Source organism: Stegodyphus dumicola, chromosome 9 (genome assembly GCF_044657685.1).
Source record: "Stegodyphus dumicola isolate Sdum_Otavi_A_Nest chromosome 9, ASM4465768v1".
NCBI lineage: Eukaryota > Metazoa > Arthropoda > Arachnida > Araneae > Eresidae > Stegodyphus > Stegodyphus dumicola.
The window spans coordinates 45,318,326-45,340,115 of NC_140776.1; the positions used below are offsets into that span (position 1 = coordinate 45,318,326).

The window sequence follows — 21,790 nt, forward strand, 5'->3', positions numbered from 1 at the left end:
CGCTTAGATAGAGTGCTTGTATGGTTATGGTACTACGAGTTGGATAGAACACTATGTAACCTAGGGTTCATCAAGTTTGAGTGGTGTAATTGTGTCTATCGTTTTAAAGATTTTGTCATTCTGTTGGTTTATGTTGATGATATAGTTGTGTTTGGGAAAAGTGAAGTTCAGGCCAAAAGGATATTAAAAGTCATGAGTTCACATTTTGATTTGAAAATTTTAGGTAAAACAAGAAAGCTTCTGGGTGTAGAGTTTGAATATGAGAACAATAGTGTTTTAATTCATCAGCAATTATATATAGAAGACATAGTTGATCGATTTAAGTCTTTTAAAATACAAATTACTTCCCTTCCAATAGTTAAAGGTGTGAAATATTCAAAGTCCCAGTACACAAGAAGAAACGACTGAAATGATGAATTATCCTTATAGAAATGTTTTGGGATGTCTCTCGTTTCTTTGCAATCGTACTCGTCCGGATATAGCTTATGCTGTTAATATATTTTCTCAGTTCCAAAGCAATCCTGATAAGTTTCACTGGGAAGGATTACTTAAACTTTTAGGGTACGTTTCCAATACCAGACAGCACAAACTCAAACTGGTATGCAAGGAACTGAAGCTCAATATATATTCAGATTCGGATTTTGCTTCAAGCAGGGATGATATGGTGTCTATTGGTGGACAAATAGCTTTGTTGGAAGAATCACCTGTATCTTGGCATACATTTAAAGAAAGGGGAGTGAGTTTATCTACTATGGAGGCTGAATTTATCTCCATGACTGAATCAGCAAAAGAATTAGTTTGGTTTAAAAACATTTTGGATGAATGCATTCAGTTTAAGATTGCAAGTAACTATGTTTCGAGGCCAATATTGTTTGCTGATAATATGGCTGCTATATGTTTTATAAAATCACCCATTGAAAACTCAAGGACAAAACATATAGATGTGAAACTATTTTTCATTCGTGATCTATTAAACAGGGAAATTTTTGATTTAAAATATGTCCCAAGTAAAGATAATGTGGCTGATCTCATAACAAAACCGCTGACTAAGCATAACCTGATAAGATTTCGTAGAACAATTTTCCTATGAAATTTGTTTTTGTGTGTATTTAAATTAAGAGTTTTGTTTATTTGAAACTAATATGTTATAAGTCATATTATGACGGATATTAGGTAAATGTAAAATTGTATAGTATAGAATGTTGTATGAGTGACCAGGGCCCTGGGTAAAAGTATTGAGCGTGTGATCATATATGTCTTTGTATTGTTCTGTAACATGTTGGACATTCTTGCTACGGTAAAATTTTTGAATAATGGGATAAGATTTTCCTAAAGAAAAATTTCTGAATGAAATTGTGATATTTATTTATTCTTGTTTTGAATTTTGTAAAGATACTGGCATTCGGTTTTTATTTCAGGTCGGAGATGATGATGTGGGGGGCATTTGTTGGAAAATATAGCTTATTTTAAAATTTTTTACTGCATCATCTCTCCTCCTTGAAATGTTTATTTGGTTTAGTCCTTATTTTAATGTAATATAGTAGTTACTTCTACTTCTTTTTCTTGCTGCCACTGTTTGCATTGAGAACGGACTGTTTCAACCTAATTGAGATGCAAAAACGAAACATGATGTTACGTCATCTGAAAAGCCGATTCGTGCCGATAGCTGATTGGTTGCCGTGAGATGACGTCATTCCTACTTCTGCTATAAGTATCTTGCGTCGCTCTGGCTCAACCCTCAAAAAAGTTTATTTAAATACTTCCATCGAAGAGGATTACAACAGCGCCATCGAATTTCTAAAGAAATCTTGCATAGAATTCCATACGTATCAACTTTATTCCAAAACTAACATTAAAGTTATTCTAAAAAATATGCCCAGAAGCATCTCAGAAACTGCAATATTTGAAGACCTAAAACTTAGAAAATTCCCAGTACTAAAAGTTAAGCAGTTCGCAAAGAGAATAGAAAATGATTTCATAAAATTACCCATTTATTTCATTGAACTTGAAAGGAATAAATTAGGAGAAGCGATTTACAACCTAAATAATATGTTTAACTTCAATATCACTTTTGAGAAATATGCACCTAAAACTAAAAGACCAATTCAATGTTTCAAGTGTCAGAGCTATGGACATTCACAGTCGAATTGTTATAAAAAAGAAATATGTTGTAAATGTTCCCAGAATCACAGATCTGATACCTGCTCTTTAAAACGTGAAGAAAAACCCATCTGCTATTTTTGCCGTGGGGAGCATGTATCGTCTTACCGTGGTTGCCCGATTTATAAAAAGCGATTTCAAACTCCTAAACCAGCAGAGAAAACCCAAGAGATTCCAAACCTTAAAGATTTCCCAGCGCTCGCAACTAAATCTGAAACTGAAATTAAAGAAACATCCTATTCAGCGCCGTCTTTAAGCAGCAGAAGATCCCAGCAGATAATGATAATCCAATATCCCAAGTTTTTTCAAATCCTAAAGTTTTCAAATTCATTCAAGATATGAACAATATTGCAGTTAATATTAAATCCGCTAAATCCAATACAGAAAAACTTTCTATCGCTTTCTTAGCGGTGAAGACTGCTCTTGATTTCGCAGAAGATGAAAACTAAGTTCAAAATTTATTTCTTATTACTTCCTGATGTTCCAATAGATGGCGACACCCATGCGACGATGTTTTCACCAGAAACTTTCCACTTAAAATAAAGTGGATTTTCTTCTCACTAAGACGTACCCCGCAGGGTAAATAATTTCTGAGTAAAAGTCCTCAGGACTAAATACTCATAGTTACCTCAATTCATACCAATTCATGGCTCAACCCTTCTAGTTCCTGGTTTCCCGGCAAGTGAGTGAGCGGTTTCCAGCCCCTTGAAAAGGATGCATGCAGTCCGGTGAATAAAAATGCCTTGATTCCGGTTTGCGAGATGACGGTTCCAGAATAAAGTTCTTTGGTTCCAGAGGCTACCATTCGAGTGACTGCCGTGGGTGACATCCATGTTCTTCAATGAAGGCGGAATTAAAAATACGTGAACGGCGATTCCTTGTGCAAACGGAGTTAGGTCGGTTTTAAGTGTTTTCAAGAACTTCATTTAAATTTTCAGGTGTTTTTCTTGACCATTGATTATGGACTTATTGAATGGGTAGCCAGCTTTATTTTTAGGCCGCATAATTACTGTTTAGGACATTTTTGTTTGTATAGAATGCCAGTGTTTTGGAGACTAGGTAAAAATATTGTTTGATGAATGATGATTATATTATATTTTTTCTAAGACTTTAATATTGTTGACATTTATTTTCTGTGTTTTTATTCTTTATTATATTGTTAATAAATTGGTTAAGTTCAAAATCTTTTATTGTCTTCAATGTCTGCACAACATATCTCAGGGAGCTTTCATTGCTACTACTGCTAAATGTTTAATTTCTTTAAACTTTAAACTTTGCTTTAGTATCACGCATGCGTAAACGCCTATGCGCATGTGTCAACGAGGCGCATGCGCAGAAAGTTTTAACTTTGAGGTCCGGATTATGGGTGTCCGAATTAATGACTTTTGACTGTAATCTAAAAATGACACTGAACTGAATTTCAGTACATCTAGGTCATTATCAAGATCTTTACACACAGTAATTTTGTGAGAAAATGTTTAATGAACATATTAAAAATTCCTCCCTCCCTCCACATGCACACAATGGGGAGGGGGGGAAACTATAATTTTGAGCCATATGATAGAAGTGATGACATTTCAGATCATAGAAAAGAAGAACATTTCTGGCAATGCTAAATAAATTTTTAATAATTGTCCTATCATAATAATAAGTCTGGAAATACTAATGCATTTTTAATGATTGTCCTGCCATTGCTGAATCAATAGGTGTGACATCCGCAAATGATTGTTAAATTCCAAACAGATGTAACAATCCAAAAGATTATATCTGCCAAATGTATCATAGCTGCTTCAGGATTCAAAGAAATTTTAGAAATACTATATCTACTACACAAGGACAAATAAAAGGTAAAGTTTATTATGGGATTTATTGAATAGTTCAGACACACACACACACACAAAAAAAAAAAAAAAAAAAAAAAAATAAAAATAAAAATTGCAAAAATTAGCATACAGACCAATATCTTTCTTCTAAACACATGGTAAAACTAATACAGTATAAACTCCAGAATCATTGAGATCTTGCTAATTCTAGGTTTTAAAAATTTCTGGACTTCAAATCATCAGTTCAATCAGTGTAAAACGCTAAACACACATTGATTGATTCTTTCAATGTAGTGTATGTGGAAAGTCCAGGACATAGTATCACAGACCTGTTACTGCTGTTTTGTGCAACTAAATGCTTGTGCCAAGAATATCTGATTAAGTATTAGAATGTCTTTTTATTAGGCAGTCTCATTTATTATTGGAATTAATGCAGCAAGTCACTCCACCAACAAAGAACGATTATATGACATTACTGAAAAAATCCTCCCTGTGTCTAATTTGGACAAGATTTCATATGCTGAGTCAAATTAAGCCACAAGCTCCATTCCTGATGGCATCAGTTTCTTTAAGTTTTAGCAGTAGTTATCTTCTTTTGAGATATTTTTGGGGAGGTGGGGTGATAGAATGCAGAATTAACTTAAGTACAAGAAAAAATTAAGCATTCAGACACATTTAAGAATACTAATTCAGAAGTCAAACAACAAAAATCAGTGTTATATTTTCAAATTTGAAATATAACGCTGATTTTTTTGTTTGACTTCTGAATTAGTATTTGTTCGGTGTGTTATTGTGTCTTAACTACATTTAAGAATATTTCTTCTTAAAAAAATTTTGATAAATCAGAGTTACAGTGCTTTCAGAACACGTACTAAAAGCACCGTCATACGAAATATATTCCAAATCATTTTAAAGTATGTAATGCTTCTTTAAAGTTTTTGTAAAATATAATGCAGAGATATGAAAAATATGAGAAATGCTGTTAATTTTAATTAAATCTGAATCATCTCTTTCGCTATATGTATTAAGCCAATTTTACTTTTTCTATCTGATATTCTATTACAGGACAGATGAATATTAAAATTCTTTTGGACAGATATAACATGGAAAATGAACAATTACTCAAAACGTTATGTACATCACACTAAAATTTGAAACAATTCATTTGGTAATGAATTTAATAAATTAATTGTGACTATATCTTAATTTCATAATTAAAACAATCCATTATATATACATTACATAAAACATATCATGAAAAAGCCTTGTTCAAAGTAATCTCTGATTCTGGTAGAAAAGATTCTTGCTGTATTAAATTACTTTTCTTCATTTTGAAGTCAACATGCTTTTTTGCCAAACTACTGCCAGTTATTCCTAAAAATATAATAAGTCCTATTCTTGTATTTGACTTGAATGCCTTCCAACAACTTTGCGGATCATTGATGTTTAATGATATTATCTATAAATAAAATAATTCATTTTAATGTAAGCAATAGTCTGCAGATTTTAAGAATGGAGATATATTTTCACAATATGAAAAACAATGCACATATTAAAATTCACATTCTTTACATATGAAAAACTTTTATCCAAGTTCCAGGAGGTATAAAAGAGTAAAGGCCTGTCTACACGTAGCGATTTTCTCGGCTGACTTAGCTGGCTGACAATATCTGACATAGCTCGCCTGTCCACACGGAACGATTTTCTCGTTAGTACAGGAATTTACTAAGCCAATCACTGAAAGGAAGTGTTCCCGTCCTCTACAGCGTCACACTGTTTACAATTTGTAAACAAAGCTTACGGTGTTGTCAAATAGTCAAAATAATGGATGACTATTTTAAACTGCTACTATAGATACAGCTACAATTTTGAACTTAGCTACTGCTACAGAAGGGAGAAAAAAAAAAGAAAATGCGTTTGGACCAGAAATCGGGTCAAACGACAAGAAATTCATGGTGTCTGTTCCGGGAGTTGCGTATTGAAGACACGGTACAATTCGAAAAGTATTTACAGATGATGCCGCATGATTTTGATTTTTTGCTAAATTTAGTTTGCAGCAAAATTTTTTTAAAAAATATGCTTTTCCTTTGTGTAATGAGTACACAAATTACTCCTTTTTTATTTTATTTATTTATTTTTAAATTTCATTTTCTGGCACTCCTATTTGTGCACTTAAATCTTGAAATAATAAAATAACCATGTTTCAGAAAAAATATGTACCTACTGTGCTTTAAATCAAAATATTTATTAAATAATAAATAGACGATAATGTCATGAATATCAAACCAGTATGAGTAAAAAGTAGTAATAAAGAATAAAGATTACTACATTACAAAGCAACAGTGTAATTTCAGTGTAAAAATTTCAAATAAGAAATATCATAAAGGTGCAAAGTCTTAAGTAGTATATTTATTGAACATTAGAAAATTAATATCAGCCTAATTAAATAAATAATACAGTCTGAAAACTATAATCATATGACTCTATCAGTTAATCAGCTAATAAATTTTAGCAAATTAGCTTTTGAGTGAGTTTCTTTTGAGCTGGTACAGAACTACTAAAGTTTTCACAGTAGATCAAAAACACGTGCCAACGGCCCTTCGAAGAATAAAAAGAAAGGCGTTAAAATTCAATAAACACCACACCCGAAGGCAAAAAATAAAAAGTGACTTTTAAGTTATGCAGTTCGAATTTAGTGATGGAGAAACGAAATTAAAAAGTCCTTGCAGGCTGAAAAAGTCCAAATGCAAGGTGGGGGATCGAACCCATGACCTCGATGTACGGAGAAAACCTGCTCAACTCTTTACCACTGGGCTATGATCGCTGCTCCTGTAGGCCGTGTCGGAAAAGCTATGTACTTTGTCACCTGATTAAGTCCCATTTTTGGGGGTTAAGTTAATGAGTCTTTGCGCTACTTTAAATCGGCCCGTAATTTCTCGACTGGAGAATTTGTTTTTTGAATTTTGTCAATAAGTGCGACCACAGTTTCAAGTAGTTTCTGAATATTTTCATCTAGTACCCATGACATGGCAAAATATTTGAATATATAAAGTAATGGGGAAGACTAAGCTTACCAAAATAAAATAATCCCTTAATTTTTTATTTTTAAAATTTACATTACTTGTGTCCAACAACATAACATTTTCTCTATTGAAATGTATTAGTTGGAAAATTTGAGTTTCGCTCCAACAAAATGCAGCCATGTTTATTATTCCAAATGAGGAGAAAAGCACATGATCACTCAAAGCGATCTTATTGGCTAGAGACTCCGACTTTATCGTACGCTAGTGAGCAGTGAAGACCAGTTCTGAAATTTTTGGCGCGTGTGCAGATCTTTAAAATTGTTGCTTTACGAGAAAGTCGGCCGAGAAAATCGCTTCATGTAGACGGGCCTTAAATGTATAGGTTAAGATCATGTCAAAGCATGATAGCAAATACAAAAGGTCTCATAATAATAAACTAACATAACTTCTGAGAGATTGATTCCTGCTTATTTTAATATTAAAATAGATAAGGATTTTACATAACTACTTTAATGAAAGAATATTCAGGGGAAAAATTAATAACATGCACTATTGATTATATTTTGATGTACAGTTCTATTTATGTTTTATAATTCATATTATTTTACATAAATAATTCAATCCTCCAATTCAGTAGTTCTCAAACCATGGTATGTACAGCACCTTTGGAACCAAAAATCTTTATTCAAAAACCATTTATGAACTTCTGTGTTCAATATATTACTATCATTTGCATAAAGAAGATATTCTTAAAAGTATAGCCATGGTAGCACTCAAAATTTTTATTTCTTAATAATAATCAGATTATTAGAATTCTCATCTAGATAAATAATTATGTATCAACATAAGTAATAATGTGTATTTCATTTGGTGCTTTGCACACTAAAAAATATCTCAATGGTATTTACTTTTTTTACATTTAGTTTTTATGTACATTATAGCAAATTATTTTTTAAAGGTTTCTTCATTTTTTAATACATGTGATTTGATAATTTATGTACAGTAAATTCTTACAAAATGTTGGGTTTCTGTCAATAATATAATATATTGCATGTATTGGAAAATTATGTTCCGTAAAGTTTACATTAAAAAATTTGCTACGTATGGTATAAATTAAAAACAATTTTATATATATATACTACCCAACTTGCTTAAAACTAAATAATACAAATATGGTGCAAAATAATGTAGCATACCTTTACCTAAATATTACTGATTACAATTTTATTAAAGTCTATGACAAGAGGAGAGAATTCACTTTTTCTACACTAAAGTTAACAACTGGAATTCTAATATTTCCAAAAGAATCATCATTAACACAATTTTTTCACAGCTACTTAGAATAAAAAGAATATGTAATACTACAGAACACTTACAAGAAGAAATACTTTACTTCGTCACAATTTTGAAAAATAACCAAATTCCTCATAAAATAATTAAAAATACCTTAAAAAAAAAAGCTGGCATTAGCCTTACCAAATTTTAGATAATTTGTTTTGGATAATGAAATTTTATGCTCAAAGCCCAATGGGACGGTATAAAGTGGATGGCTGATTCAGATAATCTAATGTAAAAATTGTATAAATGTACAGATTATTCTCGTAAATACATTTTCTTTCCTCCAAAGATTTTGGCACTATACTTTAATACTATTGTTTTAATACTTTTAAATTACTTAGATGGCCAAATTCTACTATTATTAACAAATCGGGCCTTTCATTTTTCATAGTAGCTTGACCGCCCTCTAGCTTGAAGAATGACGACTTTTATTAACAAATGACTTTTTTCCAATTTACTCTTTCTTTTGTGGCCAAAAATAAGTAATTTTAGCTGAATTAGCCATTTTCACTTATTTGTAGCAGTTTTCTTCTTCTAACAACTTGACCGACGCCATTTTGAGTTCTTTCCGTGTCTTTTCACGTCTGTCACACCCTCTATAAAAAAGGGGGGAACAGGAGTTCCCGCCAAAACTACAATCTCAGCCCACTGGCCTATGCAGTTTTAATTGTTTCTCCCACCTACGTCACATGACAAGAAGGAAGGTTGGCAGAACACGGAGGGGATTTGCACCCTTTTCAAATTTTTTCGCGATGCTAAGGACGGCACCCTCACAGCTCACTTTTTTCGTTTCTTTTGTCTGTGTTTTTTTGGTCCTAATAAGACCCAACGACATTTGTTTTCTAGCAAATTTAATTGCATCTTAATTTGACTACAGCACCATTCTCTTTATAAAAGTTCTATCTTCTTTAGGCTGTGCAGGACCAGCCTGTATGTTGTTGTAATTTTTTGACTAATAGCAGACCGCTATTTATTTTATTTTGTTTTTAATTTTACGTTGCTTGGAGTTGCAATTTTATTCTTAACACCCTAATGTGTTTTTCAGCGGACGCGTCGGGAAAAAGGAACAGAGCAGTGAAGCTCCAAAAAAGATTTATTCGGGACTATTCATGTTTTATAAAAAAAATTTTTTCGCATCAAACAAGAGCTTCAATGGTCTGTTTCGGCGAAACGCGTAATGGTATTTGGCCTAGTTCGCACACTCAGGCATTTTTCCCTTGAAAAGCCTGGCAGAGGGTGCGAGTGGGTTAATTTACCATTTTCCGGTTTTTAATTATTGTATTTTTGTATTTTAGCAATTTATGTTTTCATTATAATTCTTGCATTTTATGTTTTGGTATATTTTTTTTCCATCAATCTATTTTTTATGTGTATTAACTTTTCATATATATTTTTTCCGTCAATATATTTTATATATGTATTAACTTTTCACATATCACAACGGTCAGATATTTTTTCGTGCATTCGCATGTCTTCCAACATTAATTTTAACGGGTTTTTTTGCGTGTTTACAGTTTTTTTTTTCCAGTTTTTCCAGATAAGTTTTTTAAAAAATTCTTCTTAGTTCAAATTTTAGTAATACAGCGTTGAACTATTTCGTGGAGCTACAGCTCCTGGTAACTTTTAGCAAGATCGCTGCAATGTTTCTACCTACTATATATATATCTACATATAATAAAAGAAAGAGTCTGTCTGTGTGTCAGGTGTGTGTCTCTTTCGTTCGTGCTGCGCGTAAGCTAATAGACACATGGCTACGAAATTTGCTACATAGGTGCATATTGACAAGAGCCAGTGTACTTCAAAGCGATTTTTTCGAAATTCAAATTAGAATTTTTTAATTTTATGTTTTGTGACAGAATCGCATCATTTTGAGACATAATGGGCAAAAGGAAAGCAAGATTTTACTCTACACACTCCATTTTCACATCGTCATGAAACGTAGGTACTTAGCTATTTTACGAACTTAAAATAAATTTCGTGTTTCAACAAATCAATTAAATACGAATTTATTTAACAAAGGGAGCTTAACGCCTTTTCAACGATATTTTTTCTAAAAAAGTTTACTTAAAAAAATGTACGGTTTATTTATTTATTTATTTTTGATTTTTGGACACTTTAAACTTTCATCTTTGTGACTACTTTTGCAAAAAGAATTTTGGAAAAATGATAATATTTTGTATTTTTAAAAAATTTTTTAAATGAAGCTACTGAGTACACTTCTCACATCTTTAAAAATGTGATTTTGGCAACAATTTCCTGTCTTATTGTTGTTGATAGATTTTTGATGAAATCGCATCATTTTGAATAGTTTCATTCTTTTAGAAATATGGGTTTGGCAACAATTTTTCATCATATTTCTGATGTCACTGTTTCTAAGAGATTGGCATATTTCACTGTCATTTATATATAATCATGTTCATTGTTTTTTTTTTTTTTTTTTTTTTTTTTTGATACAGTTGTTCTGCAGAATAAACTTCTGCGCTTAATTTTATGTTTTTTCAGTTGCTTTCACGTTATTTTTTTGCTTATTTCACTGTTTGTAACATATTGAAAAGTTTTGCATGATTTTTTTTTCTTCAACAGAAAGTTGGTTAATTTTTTTATTAGGACAATTAATATTTGTATTAAGGGATATAGCTTATTTCATTGTATTTTTTTCTCTTGAAAATATAAGATACAATATCATTAATTATACTTTGCTTTTCAGAATTTTTTTATGTTATTTATTGCTCATTTCACTGTTTTTAAGATATTGAAAAGTTTTGAGTTGATTTTTTTAGGAAACAAAGATCTTAACCTCCTTTATACCATTTGAGTTCTTAAGATTTTGCAAAGGGAAGTTCGTTAATTTATTTATTAGGATAATTAATATTTGTATTAAGGGATATTGCTTATTTCACTGCAATTTTGTTATACATAATAACTTTTTGTTTTATGAAGTTGTTCTGCTGAGTAAAATTCTACGCAGTTTTTAAATGTAATGTTTGGTGTTCCCTTCAGCCATTTCTCTTGTACATTTAAAAGCCAGATGAAGGCTGGCAATGGATATATATATATAGAAAGAGAGAGAGAGAGAGAGCATAAAAATCCTTTCGTCACTTAATGAGTAAGTAAAAGTTTTACAGTATGGATGGCAGAATTTTTGAATGCCTCTAACAAAGTAACCTCTTCTTTCTTCATCTGGATCAAACTCCATTGTCAAATTTTCCTGTACCTTTTTTTTTTTTTTTTTTTTTTTTTAAACAATTTGCTGAATGTCTTATAATTTAAAGGTACTTTTTCTTCATTATCACTACATTCACAGTTGGCTGGTGATAAGATTACCGTAATTTCCGGAAGAAACGCCGCGCCGTTTACGTGTTTAAAACTTAAATTTTCAGCGGGTGCGGCGTTTAGGTGCACTAAAAATAAAATATTTCCTATGATGGTCATTGTACATAGTTTGGATGGCCTTGTCATTGTGCATAGACTGGTGCTGTTCCCACTCAGTTGCTTTTTGCGAACGTTATTTTGTTTACATTCTTTCCCTTGAACGGACCTACATGCCTTATTCACCCTAAACGAGATCTCAGAACAATAACATTCTTCCCCCTTTCAAATCAACATTCTCATCAGTTTTAGTCTCTCTCCTCTGCCATTCGATGAATCTTCCAGGACCCATCCTCTCCCTCTGCAATTTTTTTCAAAGGCGGACACGACTTCACCTGCCTCCCAATAACGAACTCTGGAACTCTGACGTATTTCCCCTTCAGCATGAATGGATTTATCTTGGCATTCTGCCAAATACAGATCCCATCAGTTTGGGTACAAGTAGTTGGATAGTTTTTAAGTAAGAAGGGAGCGGAATATTTTTGAAAATGTCTCTAAACGGCACAGAAGCTAAACATTTCTTACCTTTAATTTATTTTTGAGTTATGGTTTCATTTCATGCATTTTTCTTAACTGGTATGTCATATATCAGGACTTAGGTTGAGTTTTCGCATCTATACGGCCCACGACGATGTCGCGCGCAATTTAATCTACTGCGGCGTTTACGCTGATGCGGTGTTTCTGTGTAATTTTAATTTTTTCCCCGCCATTTTTCTCGAGTGCGGCGTTTACGCTGATGCGGCCTTTCTTCCGGAAATTACGGTATAACAATTCTTTATTTCTCTGTCTCAATTCTTTGTCTTCTTATCTGATAACAGAAAATTCTTCACTGCCAATTTTTTTGCAATTTGCATAACTTCTATGGCAACATGGCAACACTCTGCAGCATACCATATATGCATGAAATTGGCAAATTAAATAATAATTAAGAAAATGAATGTATGCAAAATTGCATTCTCATCAAATGCTGAACAACTGTTTAGTGCATTAATATTTTTAACAAATAAAATTTCTATTCTAATGAAAATAAAATTTTTATTCTAATTAAAAGATAGCAACCATTTTTCATGATCTAATGGCAATATTTGATTATTCCAAAAATTGTAGCAATTTATCAAATCTGTAAATGTTGATAGTTACATTTATTATATATCATACTGGTCTGAATACAAGAGGATCTCATATGTAAGGTTCTACTTTTTACTTGGACTAGCAAGCAATAAAAGAAGGGAGAAAGAACCTGAATATACGATACCTTTCCCTATATAAGTATAATAAACTAAAAGTATTCAACAAATAAGGTAATTGAATTTTCTAATTACCATATCTTAAGATAAAACTGAGTGAGTATGTTTTTTTTTAATATAAAAGTTTTAAACACTTAACATAAAACTAAAATTTAAATGATAAGGTACACTTATATTAAACTACCATTTTGGAGCTCAAGTAATAACATTCAATTAGTTGTATTGTAAAGTAGATTATTAACGACCACAGAGATAGTACTTTTGCAAAATATGGAAATCACTTCATTTGCAGTTAATTCTGCAACTATTAATTTAATAAGCTGATCCAACTTTTCTTTTTACTTAAGTACTATAATAAGTTATACAGTCAAAAGTCGTTAATCCGGACTCGTCGGGACTTCGGCGATTCCGGATTGTAGATCAACAGTTGAAATCTGGTAAGATGGCATGCAGAAATTATAAAATTAAAAATATGAAACCGTAATTTATGAAATAAAGAACAGTTATGATCTAAGGGGTATCAAAATTTACAAAAAGAAAAAGCTTAATATTTATTTGTTTACTTTATTAAACATTTCTTTCAATGTAAGTTGTTTAACTTGCTTCTTTTCATGTGATAATACTTTCTCTTTAATTCTATAAACAGACATAATTTCTTGTTTAGTTACAAAGTTCCGCTGTTCAAGTCTTATAATTGCTGTGTCGAGAATACCGACTAATTTGTCAATAAAAATTTTTTCGTTTTCAATAACCTCTGCGTCACTTTCTTCACTATCGGAAGAGAATTATGACGAGGAACTTGATTTAAATCATATCAAAGACGGAGTACATCGAGATGAAATACTACATTTAGTAAGGAATTATAAGCCAAATAAAATAAAAACATCTGCCCTGAAGATAAGGATAGTGCTGACAGATCAACTTCCAATTCATTGCGCGCCGTGTCGTTTCCCTCCCCCCGCAGAGCAGCGTGAAATTGATAAACATATTTCGGAATGATTAGATAATCAAAGGAGATGCCTTTATCGATTATTTGCAGCAATTCCACTTTCTGTTTAATGGACTTGGAAACATACTTTTGCTTTGTAGATCCTTTACATATTAGTAAATATATATCAGAAATTCTATTTGATATAATCGAAAGTTCAAGCTTACTTTTATAAAATTGCTCTAACAGTCTGCAAAAAATAATAAGCCAGATCCAATTCGAAGATTAAGGAACAACGCAATCCGCAACATTAACTGAATTAGATAATTTTAGCTTAGCTTATACCGTCCGTTATACATTAGCGCATGCGTAAACGCATTATGCGCATGCACACGCGCATATTCGCAGCCGTAAAGGTCTTAGGCGCACGCATAAACGCCTATGCGCATGTGTCAAAGCGACGCATGCGCAGAAAGTTTGTAGCTTTGATGTCCGGATTATGGGTGTCTGAATTAACGACTTTTGACTGTAATAGGTTATAATATTACAATATAATAAGTTTACAGGTAATAAGCTGAACTAAATGAAAACTTTCAAAAAATGCACAATTCTGTTATTTTTTAAGCAGGAAGGAAAGTACATCATACTTGAGTTGCCACTAGCTAGTCATTCAAAGAGGGAAAACAAACCATTCTTTGTATGATGTTAAATTTTTTTAAAAATCTAATGTGAGGAAAAAAGCAGAAAAGGTGAGGAAAATATTAACATAAAAATTTTGTAAAGACACAAAACAGTTAAAATGTCATAATTCTGGTATTATATTAAACCATAAAACTCCTTTTCATTCATGTTAAGACTCAGATTAGCTTAAAGGTTTAATGATAGATACAAACTGAGATGATGAATGGGAATAATTAACTGTTAAATATATGCAAAAATTGAAATTTTAGAAGCTGCAGTATTAAAATATACTTACCTGTGTTAATAGTAATGCTCCAGTTACGCCAACGGATGTATAAAAAGGCCAAGTCTGTTCAGCAGAATAACCAGCCAGGATTAAAAATGTTAACATTGAAGAAGAAAAACCAGCAAGGTAGTATTTTGTATCTTCTCCAAATTTTAGAGCAGTTGATTTAATTTTTATTATAACATCATCTACTTTATCCTAAAAATGCATATAAAGGAAATCAGAAAAGTAAATTTCTGAAATAATCTCTACATATAATAAAAGAAAGAGTCTGTCTGTGTCTTTTGTTCATGCTGTGCATAAGCTAATCATCCCAAGGCTATGAAATTTGGTACATATGTGCATCTAGACAAGAGCCAGTGCACCTAGAAGCGATTTTTTCAAAATTCGAATCAGATTTTTTAAATTTTATCTTGAAATCACATCATTTGGAATAGTTTCATTCTCTTAGAAATGTGGTTTTGACAACAGTTTTTCATTCAATGATTTGTATACTGGACTGCTGACTGTTGAAAATATGAGATAAAATACTGCTTACTTTCTTTTGATTTTTGGACATGCAACACACACACTGCAATCTTCTTATTCTGACGCGCATGTGTCTCGTAACGCACAAGAGAAAGAATTTCTTTATCTCTCTCTCTCTGTTAGCGAATGTAAAATAGATTTGTATATTTTGAATTATGTCAAAGTACAATTTTGAATGGTTATGCTTTCTGATGATAGTTTCATTCTTTTAGAAATCTGGCTTTGGCAAGTTTTTCATTCACTGCTTTGGATACTGGACTTCTGACTGTTTTCTTTTGAAAATATGAGATTTATTGCTTATTTCATTGCAATTTTTTATATTATGTTTTAATTATACATAATTTTAATTATATGCATGATTTTTTTAGGAAACAAAGTTTTTAACTCCCTTTATACCATTTGAATTCTTAAGATTTTGCAACAGGAAGTTGATTAATTTATTTATTAGGATAATTAATATTTGTATTAAAGGATATTGCTTATTTCATTGTAATTTTTTTAATGTGTGATACATTTTTAGTGATTTTTTTTTTTTTTTTTGATAAAGTTGTTCTGCAGAGTAAAATTCAGTGCAGGTTTTAAATTAAATGTTTAGTGTTAGGAATTTTTACGGTACATTTAAAAGCTAGACAAAGGCTGGCCGTGTAGCGGATGGTACAAAATAAAATAATTATTTATGTATACCACATGCTCTCCCAGCTCTTTAGAAACAGGTTCTGAAAATTTGAAAAAAATCCACATAATTTTCCCCTTTCCCAGTGCCTTTACAGAAGGAGTTTCTCTAAATTTTAAAATGGATTTGTTCCCATACTGATTGTTTTCATCTTACTAATAAAGACACAACCACGCAAACTGATGGGTGCCAAGGCCATGTCTTTCGGAAAATGAATTATTCTCATAAATTTTCCTTTTATGAGAATTATTTGATTTTTGAATGATAAATTAGTAAAAAAAGGGGGGATATGTGAGGAAATTATTATGTTTATCTAAATTTTGTCTTAGGAGAAATGAAATATACATAGCAAAAACTGAAAACACATATGGTTTTGAAACTGTTTCATATATAAGGAAAGTATTGGATCACCCAAAAGATTCTGCAGTTTTTTTATGACAAATACAAATGAAGCGGTAAAAACTTCCATCGAAATCATATAACCAGTATTTTATTTTATGACAGTTTGCCATCTCTCATGAAATGAGAAAGAATTATTAGTTTTATTTGTGAAGAAGTTACTAACATGTGTTTTTATTGTCTCTAATGAAACAAAATCCTGACCATTCAGAGAATTTTGAAGTGTTCTGAAGAGATGAAAATCTGAGAGTCTAGCGAATGTGGCATGTGATCCAAGACATCTTTGCTGTAATCAATAAGGTTTTGCCTGACATTTATTAAAATGTGGGGCTGAGCCAGGGCTTAAATTGCGCCGGAGCCCACAGGAGCCTGGCTCCAGTACTTCTTAGTTTTTGAGCTAATTTATAATTTTAGCCGGAGCGCACCAGAGCCCTAAATAAGAACTTTTTTTATGTAACTGAACAATAATTTCAGTAGAAATTTGATCTTGAAAACTTTATTTTTACTAATAAAATTATATTGAAAATTGCTTATTAAATTCTAATTTATCTCTTTGCATTTTATTAAATTTTAATTATTTAATTACTTTAACCATTATTTAATTGTTTTAATAATGAATTATTTAATTTTTTAATTGTTAATGATTTTTTTAATCATCATATTCTTTATTTATTCTTGTTCCTCTTTCTGAAGGTCTTCTATAGGGCTCTGGTACTTCTAATTTTTGAAATTAAGCCCTGGGCTGAGCACTGACGTGATGAAAAACAACACCTAGAAGATTGAGCGATCTGATACTCTGTTTCAATCTTTGTTTTTAAAACTACCAGTTCCGAACAGCATTTTTCTGAATTTTTTAACTGATTTGGTGAGCAATTAATTCATAATACCAAGTCTTTAAGCCAGACTCATCGGGACTTCGGCGATTCCGGATTATAGATCATCAATTTAAATCTCGTAAGATGGTATGCAGAAATTATAAAATTAAAAATATGAAACCATAATTTATGAAATAAAGAGCAATTATGATCTAAAGGGTATCTTACAAAAAAAAAAAAAGTTTAATATTTGTTTGTTTACTTTATTAAACATTTCTTTCAATGTAAGTTGTTTAAGTTGCTTCGTTTCATGTGATAATACTTTCTCTTTAAATAACAAACAGACATAATTTCTTGTTCAGTTAAAAAGTTCCGCTGCTCAAGTCCTGTAATTGCTGTGTCGAGAATGCCGACTAATTTGTCAATCAAAATTTTTTCGTTTTCACTAACCTCTCTGTCACTTTCTTCATGCCTTTATCCATTCTTTGCAGCAATTCACTTTTTGTTTCATTGATATTTAAACATACTTTCGCTTTGTAGATCCTTTGGCAGCTCCAGAATTGGAACCTCTTTTTGACATAATCGAAAGTTCAAGCTTACTTTTTATATAATTGCTTAACAGTCTGCAAAAAATAATAAGCCAGATCCAATTAGAAGAATAAGGAACAACGCAATCTGCAACATTAACTGGAATAGATAATTAGATAATTTTAGCCTAGCTTATACCGTCCGTTATACATTGAACGCGCATGCGTAAACGTATTACGCGCATACGTAAACGCATATGTGCAAAGGTATTACGCATGCGCAGAAAGTTTGTAGCTTTGAGGTCCAGATTATAGATGTCCAGATTAAAGACTTTGTACTGTATATAATATTCCTTTGTAGTCCCAGCATCCATAAAGCATTACTTTTCTGGGATACAGCCTGTCAATTGATGTTTTTAAAAGAGGTTCTTTTGGCTTACCCCAGGATATTTTTCTTGTAACATAGTATCCACTTCTAATCTCCAATAACGAGCCATTTTGAAAAAGTTTATTTTTCTTCAGCAAAAAATGACACGCCAAAACTTGAGCAAGTATATTCTGCCCTGTTAAAGTATATGGTACTTATACATCATAACAGCTTACATACCCAAGCTTCTTCAAATGATCCTGCAACTGCACTTTATGGAATGGTGTATGCCAAAAATATCACAGAGAAAACAAGGCAAGGTGAAAAAATAGTCATACAAAACATAATGGGAGGAAAGAAAGCAAGGAGGAAACCTGAGTTCTAAAACATCGTCGTCAAAAAAAATTCAAAAACTTCATAGTTTAAAAATATTGTCCTGGAAAATATTTTGGTACAAAATTAAACACATATAAACCATTGCATGACAATAACATCCCTATAAAAATTCACATATTCGGATAATGATTTGTGAGCACAAGAAGAATTGAGAAATATTTTTTACTTTTATGATTCATATTTTTGAATTAACAAATTTTTGCTGAAAAAATAAGGAAATTTCAGCATTAAAAAAAAAGTAGAAAAATACTGCTATGTATAGTAGTTAACAGAATTTTAATATAGTAAACTAATAAAGGTAATTAATTCTCTTTTATAAAGTTTTATTGGTAATATTTCATGAAATATATAGTTTAAAAAAGTTTAGAAAAGGAAGATAAGCAATTGCTTGTGGTTACCTCTATCTAAATTTAATTAAATATAAAATTATAAAATTCTGTCAACCGCTATAACTAGCATTAATTTTCTATTTATTTTCAGCTTTTGAATACTTATGCGTCCTTTTTAATTTATTAGCAAAAATTTATTAGTTAATTAAAAATATAAAAGTAGAAATATTCCTCATTCATTTTTGTGCTCAAAATCGTTATGCTAATATGCATTTACAGTTTTTAAAGCAAGAAAATCGCATATCTGCGATGATTTGCAGGTGCTCTATTTTTCACCACAATATTTTTGACGAAGATGATTTCAAATTGAGAAGTTTTTGTACTGCTTTACTTTAAACAATGATGTTTTAGAATTGCGATGTTTTCTCTTTGCTTTCTTTTCTATCATGATGTTTTGTATGATGAAGTTTTCGCCTTGCGTTGTTTTCTCCATGACATTTTCGTCTGTAACATTTTGAAATATTTATTCTGTCTGATAGTTCTTGAACTGTATAACTTGAGTTTTCAGCAACAGCTTCTTTTAATATATCTCCTTGTTTACAGAGGGTGACTGTTCACAGAAAAGACATCTTTTAGACTGAAATTTGCACACTTCTCAAACCACCTTTGAACTATGTCATCAGAAACATACCCATGGCAGGAGTTCTTAAGGCAGTTAATAATATATTTAATACAGTCAAAAGTCTTTAATCCAGACCTCAAAGCTACAAACCTTTTACGCATGCATTACGCATAATGTGTTTACGCATGCTCGTTTAATGTATAACGGACGATATAAGCTAAGCTAAAATTACCTAATTATCTATTTCAGTTAATGTTGCAGATTGCGTTGTTCCTTAATCTTCGAATTGCATCTGGCTTATTATTTTTTGCAGACTGTTAGAGCAATTTTATAAAGTAAGCTTGAACTTGATTATGTCAAAAAGAATTTCTGATTCTGGAGCTGCCAAAGGATCTACAAAGCGAAAGCATGTTTTGATGTTCATCAAACAAAAAGTGGAATTGCTGAAAAAAATGGATAAAGGCAAATCCTTTGATTCTCTAACCATTCTAAAATCTGTTTATCAATTTCATGCTGCTCTGCCGGGGGGAGGAGACGTCGCGGCGCGCAATGAACTGAAGTTGATCTGTCAGCACTATCCTTATCTTCAGGGCAGCTGTTTTTATTTTATTCGGCTTATAATTCCTTACTAAATGTTACTAAATGTAGTTTTTCATCTCAATGTACTCCATCTTTGATATAATTTAAATCAAATTCCTCATCATTATAAATATCACTAATACACATCAAATAGTGTTCTCATTTTAATTTTCTAATTTCGACTCCTGTAAGCATACTCATGTAATGTATGTTTTACGCATGCGCACGTTGAAAGAAATGTTTAATAAAGTAAACAAATAAATATTAAGCTTTTTTTTTTGTAAATTTTGATACCTTTTAGATCATAATTGCTCTTTATTTCATAAATTACGGTTTCATATTTTTAATTTTATAATTTCTGCATGCCATCTTACCAGATTTAAATTGATGATCTATAATCCGGAAAAACTGATAATCCGGAATCGCTGAAGTCCCGACAAGTCCGGATTAAAGACTTTTGACTGTATATGTTATGCTTTAGCTAGCATTGTATATGAAACTTCATTAAATGGATACCTCAGATATCAGGTAATTAATTTTTTTTTTTACTCCAAGTGTAAAATAATGTAAATTTCAGCTTATCGCGTCTCTAAAAATTGTCCATAGTTAGATATCCTATAATGAATGAGCAAAAGCAGTTTTAAAGAAAGATACATACCTGAGTAGTTCAGAGTAAGTAGGTTTATAATACTGTTGAGTAAATTTTAAGAAAGTGAAATAAGTTCATTAATAAAAGTGAACAAAATAATGAATGAACATGCTTTCAGAAAATTTTACTTAACCACTTGATTTATTTTGCATATTTGTAGGATTCTCATCAGATAATGCATCTAATTTATCAAGATGACAAATCTAGATTCATGGCTTTCCTGGATCCATGAAGAATGAATATTGTAATGTCTACATGATAAAATTAAATACTTAGGAAAATTTTTACGTCCAATGCCTTTATGCTCCATGGATGAAACTGATGCACTACAAAAAAATTTTTGAAACTACTATACATTAATTAACGGGAACACAGTATTTCAATCCCTTTAGATAATTGACAAAAGGTTAAACAAAAAAACCTGCAATAATTACTCAGCATCCTCTATGCAGCCAAAAGTCAGGGCTGATGAAGGCACCAAACCGATTGCACAAAGCAAAAGGGAATAATCATGCCATAAGTACTTAAACACCTTTTTACAACTAGCATATCTGCTTCTTCAGTGGGATGAGACCATATTTATACTTAAAAATTAAAATTTCAGAGTAAATAAATGCTGATCGAAGTCCAGACACTGGAGGCACTGTTCTTAACCCTTGATTCCATTTGTCTGTCAAACTAAATAAGATATACATGAAAGCATGCTGCAGTTTATTGTTTGCATGCAGGTTTTAATGAAAAACATAGCACAATATTAGGAAGTTCTATCACTGCAATTGAGAATTTTGTGGTTATCTTTATTCGTAATTACTTATTATGTAGTACAATTAAACCCCCACCCATTTAGAAGGGGGAGGAATTTAAAATGGCAGAAGTTTTTGAAAGCATGAGCTTCCTTGATCTGTTAAAAAATCTGAAAATAATCTTTCATACTCTACAACTGATGGATTTGAAATGCAGAATTCAATAAGGTTTAGGTTTATTTAAGTATGGCAAAGCACACTAGGGCTATCTGCCTAAGGGGAGGGATGCCTTTGTGGAGGACTTTCTA

The 21,790-nt window shown here is 31.4% G+C and overlaps 1 protein-coding gene across 3 annotated transcripts in view; it reads right to left on the reverse strand.

Annotated features, from left to right (window-relative positions):
* Positions 1 to 5,143: 5,143 nt before the first annotated feature.
* Positions 5,144 to 21,790, reverse strand: part of Coq2 (ubiquinone biosynthesis protein COQ2, mitochondrial) — a 70,366-nt gene continuing 53,719 nt past the window's right edge. For 2 of the 3 annotated variants that reach the window (XM_035365590.2, XM_035365591.2), the window contains 2 exons: positions 14,865 to 15,053; positions 5,144 to 5,442 (listed from right to left, as the gene is read on the reverse strand). In XM_035365590.2, coding sequence (XP_035221481.1) covers positions 5,236 to 5,442; positions 14,865 to 15,053 — 396 coding nt within the window. In that variant the 3' untranslated portion in view covers positions 5,144 to 5,235. The remainder of the gene's footprint in view (positions 5,443 to 14,864; positions 15,054 to 21,790) is intronic. The other variant, XM_035365592.2, reaches the window with a different exon arrangement.